This window comes from Cherax quadricarinatus, chromosome 15 (genome assembly GCF_038502225.1).
Source record: "Cherax quadricarinatus isolate ZL_2023a chromosome 15, ASM3850222v1, whole genome shotgun sequence".
NCBI classification, from domain to species: domain Eukaryota; kingdom Metazoa; phylum Arthropoda; class Malacostraca; order Decapoda; family Parastacidae; genus Cherax; species Cherax quadricarinatus.
Window position 1 is genome coordinate 51,374,030 of NC_091306.1, and position 14,147 is coordinate 51,388,176.

Consider the following 14,147-nt stretch of genomic DNA (forward strand, 5'->3'; position numbering starts at 1 on the left):
TTTTAACGTGCTTGACTAGGTGTGGATTCCAAACTGGTGCTGCATACTCCAGTATGGGCCTGACGTAAATGGTATACAGAGTCTCGAAAGAAATCCTTACTGAGGTATCGGAACGCTATCCGTAGGTTTGCCAGGCGCCTGTATGCTGCAGCAGTTATCTGATTGATGTGCGCCTCAGGAGATATGCTCGGCGTTATACTCACCCCCAGATCTTTTTCCTTGAGTGAGGTTTGAAGTCTTTGGCCATCTAAACTATATTGTGTCCGGGTTTTCTTTGCCATTCCCCAATCTTCATGACTTTGCATTTGGCAGGGTAAAACTCAAGGAGCCAGTTGCTGGACCAGGCTTGTAGCCTGTCCAGGTCTCTTTGTAGTCCTGCCTGATCCTCATCCGATTTGATTCTTCTCATTAACTTCACATCATCTGCAAACAAGGACACTTCTGAGTCTATCCCTTCCGTTATGTCGTTCACATATACCAAGAACAGCACAGGTCCTAGGACTGACCCCTGTGGAAACCCGCTTGTCACAGGCGCCCACTCTGACACCTCGTAGCGTACCATGACTCGTTGTTGCCTCCCTGTCAGATATTCTCTGATCCATTGCAGTGCCTTTCCTGTTATGTGTGCCTTCATCCTATAGCTTTTGCAGTAACCTCTTGTGAGGAACTGTGTCGAAGGCCTTCTTGCAGTCCAAAAAAATGCAGCCGATCCATCTCTCTCTCTCTTGTCTTTCTTCTGTCACCTTGTCATAAAACTCTAGTAGGTTTGTGACACAGGATTTTCCTTCCCTGAAACCGTGCTGGTTGTCAATTATACACTTGTTTATTTCCAGGTGCTCCACCACTCTCCTCCTGGTGAGTTTTGTTTCTGTGAGTGCTATTATGTCTGGGGATGTCTCTTTGATTCTTTCGTGCCACTCCTCATACTTGTTTGTTATTCCATCTGCATTTGTATACCACACCTTCAACTTCTTTTCTAAGACTGTGGTCTGGGAGGTATATTGGGGTTGGGGAAGTGGGAGACCTGGTAAGGAACTATGGGTTGTTGCTGTGGGGGTGGAGTTTGTAATGTAGTGGGTGGGGGCATTGGATGTGGCATGGGTATTTTGATTTAGAGTGTTTGGTTGCACTGGGGTTGACCTGGTTGGGAGGCTTCTATAGGAAGTTGTGAGGGAGGCTGTATTTGATCTTCTTCCTGGGTCTGGGCCTGTGTGTGTGTGTGTGTGTGTGTGTGTGTGTGTGTGTGTACGTGCTCGCGTGCATGTAGTGTTTCAAAATGTGGTATTGCCTTTCAGTATGTTATGGAGATAATCTCTCGTTTCTCAGCGTGGGCTTCTCGAGTGTCAGTGATAATCTTTTATCACTCAGCCTGTGAATCTCGAGTGTCAAAGATAGTCTCTCGTCTCTCACCCTGGGAATCCCGATGATGGCTCGAACAGTTGCTACTTCTTTCATTATCCTTCAGAATAAATCGTTAAAGTGATATTACTTTCTTCTCCTTCATATAGAGTACTATTATATAATTACTTTGAAGAAATCTGTGAACGGAAAATCAACGAAGAAATTTTAAAGTACTATCGTAATTTTATATCACTTCTAAAGTACGTGTGAATACTCAGTTGTTGCTGGGATTTCCACTTATGTCACTTATATAAAGTCTCCCCTCACATTCACTTGGTTACAGCCAGTCACTCATTTACCATTCTCTGTTATTTTATAACTCCTCGCCACATCCTGAACGTCTCTCCTACGTTGGTTCACTATATGCACAAGTTGTCATAATGGCTGCAATAATAGCCATTACATTTTACCTGCTGATAGGAGGTTGTGTGGCTAAGGTGGAGGTGTCAGAATTAGAGGAGCTGCGGTCTGCTATGATGATTACACAACTGGCTCTGTCCCAACAGGCACAAGTGTTGTTCCGAATGGTGAATGGTACCGAGCATGTTCAGTCATCATGTCTTGAAGGTATGGTATTATAAGCATTTTTTTTTTTAACTTACACTATCAGTAGAAACATATTTATTCACATGTGTGTCTGTGCGCTCGTCTGTATATAGTTACAGGGATCTAATCACAGATCCTGGTCCATCCTCTTCGCTGGTCGCTACTAGGTCACTCTTCCTGCTCCATGAGCTTTATCATACCACTTCTTAAAGCTAGGTATGGATCCTACCTCCACTACATCACTTACAAGACTATTCCACTTCTTGACAACTCTGCGACTGGAGAAATACAGTCTAACGTCCCTGATATTCATCTGAGTCTTAAATTTCCAACTGTGACCCCTTGTTAATAATATCTTTATTTTACTACAAGAACATGTACAGGGTATACAGTCCTAGCTGATAACAATGACATACTACTATATAGAAAGTCCCTTGTTATGCTCCGCATTTCGGGCAAACTAGGTCAGTGTCCTAGGATGCGACCCACACCAGTCGACTAACACCCAGGTACCCATTTTACTGATGGGGAACATAGACAACAGGTGGAAAGAAACACGTCCAATGTTTCTACTCTGGCTGGGAATCGAACCCAGGCCCTCGTCGTGTGAAGCGAGAGCGTTAACCACCAGGCCACCAGAGCCCCAATGTGGCTCCAGGTTCTCCCAGTCGATTTCCCTGTGGTTGAAGTCACCCATAATCAGGAGCTTTGTCCTGCTAGTAGGATCCCTTCTGGCTATGTCTGCAAGTGTGTCAACCATTGCTCCATTGTTCTCATAATACTCTTGCCTTTGCCTCCTGCTGTTCTATGGTGGGTTATACATCACTGCAATTACCATCTTGGGACCCTCAGACTGAAGCGTTCCTATTATGTAATCTCTTGCATCTCCTCCATCTCCTTTCTCCAGGCCATCAAAATCCCATCAGTTTTTGATGAGCAGTGTCACTCCTCCACCCCCTCTATACCCTCTCTGTTGCCTCAGAATCTGATATCCCATTGGAAAGATGGCATCTGTTATCATTCATGTGAGAGCTATGATGTACTGTGATGCCTCTTTGATTATTTCATGCCACTCCTCCAACTTATTTGTTATTCCTTCAGCATTGGTGTACCATACCTTCTGTTTTCTCTCCTACACTGTGATTTGGGGGTCTGAGAATGGGGGACCTGGCAGTGTGCAGTGTGATTCTACAGTGTAGTGTAGGGTGAGGGATGTAAGTGTGGATTGTGGTTTGTGTTGGGATAGTGTGTTTAGTTGTAGTGTTCTGGGGGTGGTTCTGTATGCACTTGTTGCTCTGCCCTTCTCTGGTTGTCCTCTGCTGAGTCTGTCCTTGACTCTCTTCCTAACCCCTTTCGCTTCTGTGCCCTCTCCCTCAGCTGCTGTCATTCTGTTTTTGTTCTGTCTCGGGATGTATGCTGACAGTTCCCTCAGCCGTGGTTTCTCTTGAAGGATCCTGTTCCACATTGTTTCAGTCTTGAAAATCAGCTTCACCAACCGATGTCTTCCCTTCACGTACCCCCATATTCTCTGAAAATTAACTACTTCAGTCATGTCCTCCTCGCCTATTTCTTTGATGATGTTTACAATCTCCTGCTTTTCCTTCTGCCATCTTTCATTGTGTGTACTCCCCTCGCTCTCCTGAAGTTCATGAATAAACAGTGACTTCCCCCTCTCCTCTTCCCATTGCTGTTCCCTCTGTGTCTCTTGGTCCTGTTTGTACATAGCCATTGTCTCTCTTGTTTTTTTCCTGTAGCTCTTGGTGGCATGGTCGTGCCTCTACCTGTGACCTATCCCCCTCTCCACCTTTTTCCCCTCCCTTACTACTATCCCTGCTTCCAACTGCTCTCCCATTTCCTTCCTCAGCCCTGCTTGGTGGGCTGGTAGGGCCTTTGTGTAAGGTATGTCTCCTTCCTTTCCACTGCGCTTATCCTTCAGTAGGAGTGTACCTGCTTCAGATGCTATGTCTCCTCTGTGTAATAGCCCTGTAACTCACTTCAGCCTATTTACCTCATATTCTAGGGCCCTTCTCCTGGCTTCTGTGGCTTTGACTTTTGACTCCTATTTCTTCTTCTATTCCTCCATCCTTTTCTCCATTTTTGAAGAAAGCTCACCTATTTTGCACTCCCACTCTTGTTTCACTCTTTTACATTGCTCTTCCATCCATTCTTCCTTACAAGAACCATTTTTCTCTGATTCCCTGAGTTTTCATCTTCCTTTCTGAGCTACCAATTTTTTTTTTTTGGGGGGGGGGGGTAGGTGTTTTTAGGTGTGTCTATGCATATGTGGGAATGGGGAGAGGGAGACGAAGGGGGGACAGGGAGAATGATGGGGTGGAGAAAGAGTGGGAAGGGGGCTAGAGGGAGAAGAGGGGAAGGGGAAGGGAGAGAGGAAGGAAAAGCCAGTGGATTGGGGGGGGGAGAAGGGAGATAAATAGTTAGAGAGGGAGAGAGAGGGATAGACAGATAGACTGATAGAGAGAGAGAGAGAGAGAGAGAGAGAGAGAGAGAGAGAGAGAGAGAGAGAGAGAGTAGGGAAGTGTAAGGAGTGTGTTCATGTGTGGGGGTGGGGAAGTTGTAAGGGGGACAGAGATGGGGCAATTGAGGGAGGAAGACAAGGAGGGCGATGGAGGGGGTGGAGAAAGAGTGGGAAGGAGAATAGAGGGAGAAAGAGTGGGAGGGAGAGTGGAAACACCACAACACACCCTGTCTAGTCACAGTAAGCTGTATAGCCTTTGTGGCTTAGCGCTTCTTTTTGATAATAATAATAATAATAGTCACAGTAAGGTGTCAATTGCCATGTCTGTCTATGTGTGAATGTGGAAGTGTGTGCACGTTATGCGGGTGAGTGAGCGCTCAGAGTGCTTGTGCCGACCATGCCCATGTGGCTGCCTACACTTTAGTTCCTTCTATGTTTATCCTTCTACCCAGAATTCCTACTTCCTAGATTCCTAGCTATCTGGTGTGCGTGTGGGAGTGAGAGTGTACCCAGGAAAAACCCTCCTCGTTTACTCCTCCTACCTGTCAATGATATTAAGTCTACCCTCTCTTGTAAAAGTAATAGAAGAAACACTTCTTCTGAGTGTACTCACCTAATTGTACTCACCTAATTGTACTCACCTAATTGTGGTTGCAGGGGTCGAGACTCAGCTCCTGGCCCCGCCTCTTCACTGATCGCTACTGGATCCTCTCTCTCTCTGCTTCCTGAGCTTTGTCATACCTCTTCTTAAAACTATGTATGGTTCCTGCCTCCACTACTTCACTTGCTAGGCAACTCTGACAACTCTATGACTGAAGAAATACTTCCTAACGTCCCTGTGACTCGTCTGAGTCTTCAGCTTCCAGTTGTGACCCCTTGTCCCTGTGTCCCCTCTCTGGAACATCCTATCTCTGTCCACCTTGTCTATTCCCCGCAGTATCTTGTATGTCGTTATCATGTCTCCCCTGACCCTTCTGTCCTCCACAGTGCATTCTGCTGCTCAGGTTCGCTGGAAATCATAGTTTCCTTTGAGAATACTTGGTTAAATATCTTGCTATGTTCCTCATGGACTACTAGGTCATTCTTTGTGCCTCTTCTTCATCATCATTACTTGGTAATTTACTGTTGTCCACCTTCTCAAGTGGCTGTATAACTAATTTGGACAAGATTTGATTTTCGAAGCTTTATTATTCTCTAGTGATCGTTAAGCCACTATTCTTACCTATGAATATTTATTTCTAGCTATTCTTCTCAATTTGTTCTTTCTATTGCTTCTTTTGCTCCTGATTATGATTTTTTCTTTGCTTCTCCGCACTTTCATGTCACATACTCCATCACATTATTAACTGTCTTCTCATCTAGTTGTCTTTCCCACTACACCTCTTTCCTCTTAGGCAGAATTATTCACTGCTGGTTCCTCTTATCCTCTCTCTGCGTACTAGTGTCCCAAACATAAGTGCATCTTAGCTCCACGTTTCTGTTCCCCTGTGTGGCTCCTAAGTTTTCTCAGTTTATATTCTTGTGGTTAAAGTTTCTCATGATCAGCAGCTCGTCATTGCTCAAGTAAGCTCTTCTCTTCTCTCCATTTCCGGGCCCCGTGGCCTGGCTGGCAAAGCTCTCGCTTCACACGCGGCTGTCCCGGGTTCGATTCCCGGCGGGGTGGAAAATTTTGAAGAGTTTCCTTACACTTGTTGTCCTCGTCACCTAGCAGCAAACAGGTACCTGGGTGTTAGTCGTCTGGTGTGGATCGCATCCTGGGGGAGAAGATTGTGGACCCCAATGTAAATAAGACAGACAGTCCTCACTGACGCACTGCCTTTCTTGGGTTATCCTGGGTGGCTAACCCTCCGGGGTTAAAAATCCGAACGAAATCTTATCTTATCAGCTAAAATATCTTTCCTTGCTTATGTATCATCATTAAATTCATGTGCTAGTTTCTTTCTGTTTAGTGAATGGTTGTACATCACCCCTATCACCACCTTGGCATCTTCGGTTTTCAGTGTGCATGTAGTCGTCAGCTTCCTTTCTGGCGCTTATGATTAGCAGTGCTTCTCCTCGACCTCCTCTGTTCCTTACGTCTTTCTTCACAATCTGTTATCCAGTCAGGAAGAATTTGTCTGTTATCTTTGGGAGCTTCGAACTCTGAGTGATATGATATCTGGGGATGCTTCCACTATTCGCGTCTTAGACTTATTTTATATTATTATGTTTCGCTTCTCAGGTTCCAGAATTCCTGGTCCTTGCACATGGGTTGGGGAGCGTGGGTTGGGGAGTGTGGGTTGGGGAGTGTAGGTTGGGGAGAGTGGGTTTGGGAGTGTGGGTTGGGGAGTGTGGGTTGTGGAGTGTGGGTTGGGGAGTGTGGGTTGGGGAGTGTGAGTTGAGGAGTGTGGGTTGGGGAGTGTGGGTTGGGGAGTGTGAGTTGAGGAGTGTGGGTTGGGGAGTGTGGGTTGGGAAGTGTGGGTTGGGGAGTGTGGGTTGGGGAGTGTGGGTTTGGGAGTGTGGGTTGGGGAGTGTGAGTTGAGGAGTGTGGGTTGGGGAGTGTGGGTTGGAGAGTGTGCGTTGGGGAGTGTGAGTTGAGGAGTGTGGGTTGGGGAGTGTGGGTTAGGGAGTGTGGGTTGGGGAGTGTGGGTTGGGGAGTGTGGGTTGGTAAGTTTGGGTTGGGGAGTGTGGGTTGGGGAGTGTGGGTTTGGGAGTGTGGGTTGGGAAGTGTGGGTTGGGGACTGTGGGTTGTGGAGTGTGGGTTGGGGAGTGTGGGTTGGGGAGTGTGGGTTGGGAAGTGTGGGTTGGGGACTGTGGGTTGGGGAGTGTGGGCTGGGGAGTGTGGGTTGGGGAGTGTGGGGTGGGGAGTGTGGGTTGGGGAGTGTGGGGTTGGGAGTGTGGGTTGTGGAGTGTGAGTTGGGGAGTGTGGGTTGGGAGCATGGGTTGGGGAGTGTGGGGTGGGGAGTGTGGGGTGGGGAGGGTGGGTTGGGGAGTGTGGGTTGGGGAGTGTGGGGTTGGGAGTGTGGGTTCTGGAGTGTGAGTTGGGGAGTGTGGGTTGGGAGTATGGGTTGGGGAGTGTGGGGTGGGGAGTGTGGGTTGGGGAGTGTGGGGTGGGGAGTGTGGGTTGGGGAGTGTGGGTTGGGGAGTGTGGGGTGGGGAGTATGGGTTGGGGAGTGTGGGGTGGGGAGTGTGGGTTGGGGAGTGTGGGGTGGGGAGTGTGGGTTGGGGAGTGTGGGGTGGGGAGTGTGGGGTGGGGAGTGTGGGTTGGGGAGTGTGGGGTGGGGAGTGTGGGGTGGGGAGTGTGGGTTGGGGAGTGTGGGGTGGGGAGTGTGGGTTGGGGAGTGTGGGGTGGGGAGTGTGGGGTGGGGAGTGTGGGGTGGGGAGTGTGGGTTGGGGAGTGTGGGGTGGGGAGTGTGGGTTGGGGAGTGTGGGTTGGGGAGTGTGGGGTGGGGAGTGTGGGTTGGGGATGGAAATAAATGGTATCAAATACCGACACAGTGGAAATATAAACACAAATGCAGTATAATGTGATCCTTTATTGACAACGTTTCACCCACACAATGGGCTTTTTCAAGTCACACACGGATCTGTGTGTGACTTGAAAAAGCCCACTGTTAGTTACCATTTTGTCCTAGGCACATGTCGATTAGACACCAGGCCTGTGTGTGTGTTAGTTACCATTTTGTCCTAGGCACATGTCGATTAGACACTAGGCCTGTGTGTGTGTTAGTTACCATTTTGTCCTAGGCACATGTCGATTAGACACCAGGCCTGTGTGTGTGTTAGTTACCATTTTGTCCTAGGCACATGTCGATTAGACACTAGGCCTGTGTGTGTGTGTGTGTGTGTGTGTGTGTGTGTGTGTGTGTGTGTGTGTGTACTAACCTATTTGTACTCACCTATTTGTGGTTGCAGGGGTCGAGTCTTAGCTCCTGGTCCCGCCTCTTCACCGGTTGCTACTGGGTCCTCTCTCTCCCCTCCATGAGCTTTATCAAACCTCGTCTTAAAACTATGTATGGTACCTGCCTCCACTACATCACTTTCTAGGCTATTCCACTGCCTGACAACTCTATGACTGAAGAAATACTTCCTAATATCTCTCTGACTCATCTGTGTCTTCAACTTCCAATTGTGACCTCTTGTTTCTGTGTCCCCTCCCTGGAACATCCTGTCTTTGCCCACATTGTCTATTCTGCGCAGTATTTTGTATGTCGTTATCATGTCTCCCCTGACCCTCCTGTCCTCTAGTGTCGTCAGGCCGATTTCCCTTAACCTTTCTTCATAGGACATTCCCCTTAGCTCTGGAGCTAACCTTGTCGCAAGCCTTTGCACTTTCTCTAGTTTCTTGACGTGCTTTATCAAGTGCGGGTTCCAAACAGGTGCTGCATACTCCAGTATGGGCCTGACGTACACGGTGTATAGTGTCTTGAACGATTCCTTATTAAGGTATCGGAACGCTGTTCTCAGGTTTGCCAGGTGCCCATATGCTGCAGTAGTTACCTGGTTGATGTGTGCTTCCGGAGACATGCTCGGTGTTATACGCACTCCAAGATCTTTCTCCTTGAGCGAGGTTTGGAGTCTTTGGCCACCTAGCCTATACTCTGTCTGTGGTGTTCTGTGCCCTTCCCCTATCTTCATGACTTTGCATTTGGCGGGATTAAATTCGAGAAGCCAGTTGCTGGACCAGGTGTCCAGTCTGTCCAGGTCTCTTTGAAGTCCTGCCCGGTCCTCATCTGATTTAATTCTCTCATTAACTTCACGTCGTCTGCGAACAGGGACACTTCTGAGTCTAACCCTTCCATCATGTCGTTCACATATACCAAAAGTAGCACTGGTCCTAGGACCGACCCCTGCGGGACCCCGCTCGTCACAGGTCCCCACTGTGATACATCATTACGTACCATGACTCGTTGTTGCCTCCCTGTCAGGTATTCTCTGATCCATTGCAGTGCCCTTCCTGTTATATGAGCCTGATCCTCTAGTTTCTGCGTGTGTGTGTGTACTCACATAATACTCACCTAGTGTGTGTGTGTGTGTGTGTGTGTGTGTATGTGCAATTAGAATATTTCCCGAAAATAAATTACTTTTGACCGTCTTCGAAATTTATCCGACTTGAGTGTGGGCAGGGTGTGGCTAGGGAACAGGGAGTGTACTGGGTGTGGCTAGGGAACAGGCAGTGCACTGAGTGTGGCTAGGGAACAGTGAGTGTACTGGGAGTGGGCAGGGATCAGGGAGTGTACTGGGTATGGTCAGGGATCAGAGAGTGTACTGGGTGTCATCATGGTCCTGTGTGTGTATTGAGTGTAGCCAGGATCTGCATCACATAATCCCATTGAAATCTCACTCAAAACTGGTCTGAGACCTGACTGCGGAGGCCATAATCCCTGGAACCAACAACCAATATATCTTCATGCAAAGTCAAACCTTCAGTAAATTTTACTGTATTTACGAACTTTAGCCTTTGAAGGTAAATTAAATTTAATTACATACAAGAAAAAAAATATATGCGAGCGAGTTTATTTTGGGTAAAAAAAAAATTCCACGGGATTATTCATTATATTTAATATTATACATATAATATTGATAGAAATTAAATGTTTGCAGGAGTGCCAAGACTAGCGTTTGGATGGAACAAAATATATGCATTGCAGTTGTGCAGTCCAGTACTAGGCTGCAGTAACTGCGTAAAAGAGACGTGTAGCTTTATTAAGGAAATCTTTCTCCCAGTAGTTGCTTTATTTATCCACAGATGTTGCACAGGAGCCTGTTTGTTTATCATTTTAAAGGTGTTGTACATGTGTCTGGTTGCTTTATAATCTACAGGTGTTGCACAAATGCCTGGGGGCTTTATTAATTCGCAGATGTTACACAGGTGTCTGGTTGCTTTATCTTTCCACAGGTGTTGCACAAGTGCCTAGGAACTTTATGTATCCACATGTGTCTCTCTTTTTATACATTTGGTGGCATTATATAGTTCGTAACTTGGCAAAAGTTATGGGCAGTATGAGCCAGTAGACCTAATGAAGTGCTTCAGACAGACACATGGTGCAGAGCGAACTTTTATTACAGACAACACTTCGTTGTGTGTTTAGCTTTATCAAGCCATGAGTTGATAAAGCTTTAGCCAGTGCGAAACGTTCTCTACAATAATTTTGTTTGAATTGAGTCTTAGTACCAGATAGACGGCCATAGCTGCCATTCAACCAGCGGTGCTGTAGTCATAAGCCATTAGAGTAGTGTACCATTAGCTTTCTTTACCCTTATACACTTTCTTGCTATGTACATATGTAGATGAAGAACAGAATTCAAAATTCCTCCCATGGAACGATTCACAACCCACAGTTTGTGGAGGTAATCTTTGTTGACATTTCCGTTCGTCTTGGCACTATTATCATCTATTAAACGGAGGAAGTACCAGAGTCGTTACGCACATTACTTGATCTGGTCAACTGTAATTTGTGTCGCTCCAGCTGAAAAAACGCGGCAGTGATTTATGATCTTTATCTTTCCTAAATAACTGTTTTCTGTAATTGTTACATCACTGAAATTATGAAGATTCGTGAGAATATTGCCGGTAGTCATGATAGTTTCACCTTAGTGGAACAATAAATGTCATTGTTCATTACAGTCAGGACGTGTGTTATGGACATCAAGATCACATTAATGATGTTTACATTGTAGGTCAGGTGGTGGGTGATGTTGACGAGCAACAGTGTTATCAGGGGGAGGCGGCGTGCTTTATCGCCCAGTGATCTTGTTATCTATAATATGTTGTTTTCGGGCAGGTCCACGGAGGGACGAACAAGGTCACAAATCGGAACTCTGAAAATTGGGATATGACGTTCCCGCATTTTACGATTGCTTTTTGGGAAATTCTTCTTCTGAAAATATTTAATTTGGTATTCTTATCTTTGGCTCATTTATCGTCTCTCTTACAGATGTCCTAAGACTACCAAGGTTTTTAATTTGAGGAAGGAGCTTGGTGTTCCTAGTATCAGTGATAGAACAATTGAAATTAACACTGTACTTGGCGTTAGAACATTATGAAATGAACCACTTTTCCCAAATTCTTGCTAAATTGGGTTGTTAAAATATAAGTATTTCTGTAAACGACATGAGCATGTCACACCTCCATAGAAGTTATATTAATTTAATATCACGTGTGAAACTACTCTGGAGAAACTCAACACTAGTGATCCCTTTCTTAAATCACTTGCAAAGAAGACTGCTCAAGATTTTTTTTCGCTTTACTGTTCGTTTTAATATACCAAAATCAACTCCATTAATGGATCTAAACGGGTCTGCTGGCAGGGCTGCATCTGCTCTTGTTACCTCTCTAGATAAGTACTATAGCATCCATGTTAGGAATTATAATTAACAACTGCATTTCAAAAGAGAACTGTTTGCCTCCTATTGGTGAAACGTTTCACTGTAAGTAGAACATGACTTGATCAATGGCTACTTAGAGCGAAACGTCATCTGTTTACGAGAGTTTGCTCTGCACGCAGTGTTTTTATCATGTGTGGGCAAGTGTTGCCAGCCAACGCTAATACAGTCCTGTTTTAATGCACTTTGTGTTTATTGGGGCCCAAGTACGTTCAAATACAATTATTCATTAAAATATCATGTGACAATTATCGTGTGCTCTTACACAAACATTAGTCTTGGCGATTATTTTATGGGATATAATATTGTTACGTAATAACAAGACTTTCACTGCGTATAAATTGCGTATCGCTATGACTCACGTAACGTACGTCATGCATAATAACATGCCTTACACAGCACACGTCATGCGTAATAGCATGTCTTATCATTGATGATATTTATCAGCGAGACTTACTAACTGCCTCGTTTGGCATCATTTTTGATCCATGGATGTGAAGGCTATTTTCAATTCCCTGGATCAAGAACCCTTCACATGAGCCAAGGGGCTTTTAATAGGGCTCCTGTGGATTTTCCCATTAAGGCACATGCCTAGGTGACCTGCTCCATGAGGCCCCACTTGCGTTGTCGGTAGTCGGCAATACAGGCACTAAATAAACTACTCAGATGTAACACTTTTTGTTAAGATAACAATAACAATGATTCGTCTAGGAAATATATCTGCTAGAAAAATGACAGGATGGATAATGAGAACCATCAAAACTAGGGAGACCAAGCCCATGATGACACTCTTCAGGTCACTTGCTCTATCTAGGCTGGAATATTGCTGCACACTAACAGCACCTTTCAAGGCAGGCTGTGTGGGTGAAACGTTGTCAATAAAGGATCACATTATACTGCATGTGTGTTTATATTTCCAATGGGTTGGGGAGTTTGAGTTGGGGAGTGTGGGTTGGGGAGTGTGGGTTGGGGAGTAGGGGTGGGGAGTGTGGGTTGGGGAGTGTGAGGTGGGGAGTGTGGGGTGGGGAGTGTGGGTTGGGGAGTGTGGGTTGGGGGTGTGGGTTGGGGAGTGTGGGTTGGAAAGTGTAGGGTGGGGAGTGTGGGTTGGGGAGTGTGAGTTTAGGAGTGTGGGTTGGGGAGTGTGGGTTGGGGAGTGTGGGTTGGGAAGTGTGGGTTTGGGAGTGTTGGGTGGGGAGTGTGGGTTGGGGAGTGTGAGTTGGGGAGTGTGGGTTCGGGAGTGTGGGTTTGGGAGTGTGGGTTGGGGAGTGTGGGTTGGGGAGTGTGGGTTGGTAAGTGTGGCTTGGGGAGAGTGGGTTGGGGAGTGTGGGTTGGTAAGTGTGGCTTGGGGAGTGTGAGTTGGGGAGTGTGAGTTTGGGAGTGTGGGTTGGGGAGTGAGGGCTGGGGAGTGTGGGTTGGGGAGTGTGCGGTGGGGAGTGTGGGTTGGGGAGTGTGAGTTGGGGAGTGTGGGTTGGGGAGTGTGGGTTTGGGAGTGTGGGTTGGGGAGTGTGGGTTGGGGAGTGTGGGTTGGTAAGTGTGGCTTGGGGAGTGTGGGTTGGGGAGTGTGGGTTGAGGAGTGTGCGTTGGGGAATGTGGGTTGGGGAGTGTGGGATGGGGAGTGTTAGTTGGGGAGTGTGGGTTGGGAGAGTGGGTTAGGGAGTGTGGGTTGGGGAGTGTGAGTTGGGGAGTGTGGGGTGGGAAGTCTGGGTTGGGAGTGTGGGTTGGGGAGTGTGGGTTGGGGAGTGTGGGTTGTGGGGTGTGGGTTGGGGTGTGTGGGTTGGGGTGTGTGGGTTGGGGTGTGTGGGGTGGGGAGTGTGGGTTGGGGAGTGTGAGTTGTGGAGTGTGGGGTGGGGAGTCTGGGTTGGGGAGTGTGGGTTGGGGGTTTGGGTTGGGGAGTGTGGGTTGGGGAGTGTAGGGTGGGGAATGTGGGTTGGGGAGTGTGAGTTGGGGAGTGTGGGTTGGGGAGTGTGGGTTGGGGAGTGTGGGTTGGGGAGTGTGGGTTGGGGAGTGTGGGGTGGGGAGTGTGGGTTGGGGAGTGTGTGTTGGGGAGTGTGGGTTGGGGAGTGTGGGTTTGGGAGTGTGGGTTGGGAAGTGTGGGTTGGGAGTGTGGGTTGGGGAGTGTGGGTTGGTGAGTGTGGGTTGGGGAGTGTGGGTTGGTAAGTGTGGGTTGGGAACTGTGGGTTAGGGAGTGTGGGTTGTGGAGTGTCGGTTGGGGCGTGTGGGTTGGGGAGTGTGGGTTGGGGAGTGTGAGTTGGGGAGTGTGGGTTGGGGAGTGTGGGTTGGGGGGTGACGGTCAGTGTAGGTTTTCTGTGCCGGAAGTGGTCAGGTTCTTGAATGTAGAAGATGTGAATGAGGAGAGTGG

At 47.3% G+C, this 14,147-nt stretch overlaps 1 protein-coding gene across 1 annotated transcript in view; it reads left to right on the forward strand.

Annotated features, from left to right (window-relative positions):
• Positions 1–1,662: 1,662 nt before the first annotated feature.
• Positions 1,663–14,147, forward strand: part of LOC128703334 (perlucin) — a 74,041-nt gene continuing 61,556 nt past the window's right edge. Inside the window, exon 1 of the mRNA XM_053797963.2 lies at positions 1,663–1,968. Within this exon, the coding sequence (XP_053653938.2) occupies positions 1,782–1,968 (187 nt within the window). The 5' untranslated portion in view covers positions 1,663–1,781. The remainder of the gene's footprint in view (positions 1,969–14,147) is intronic.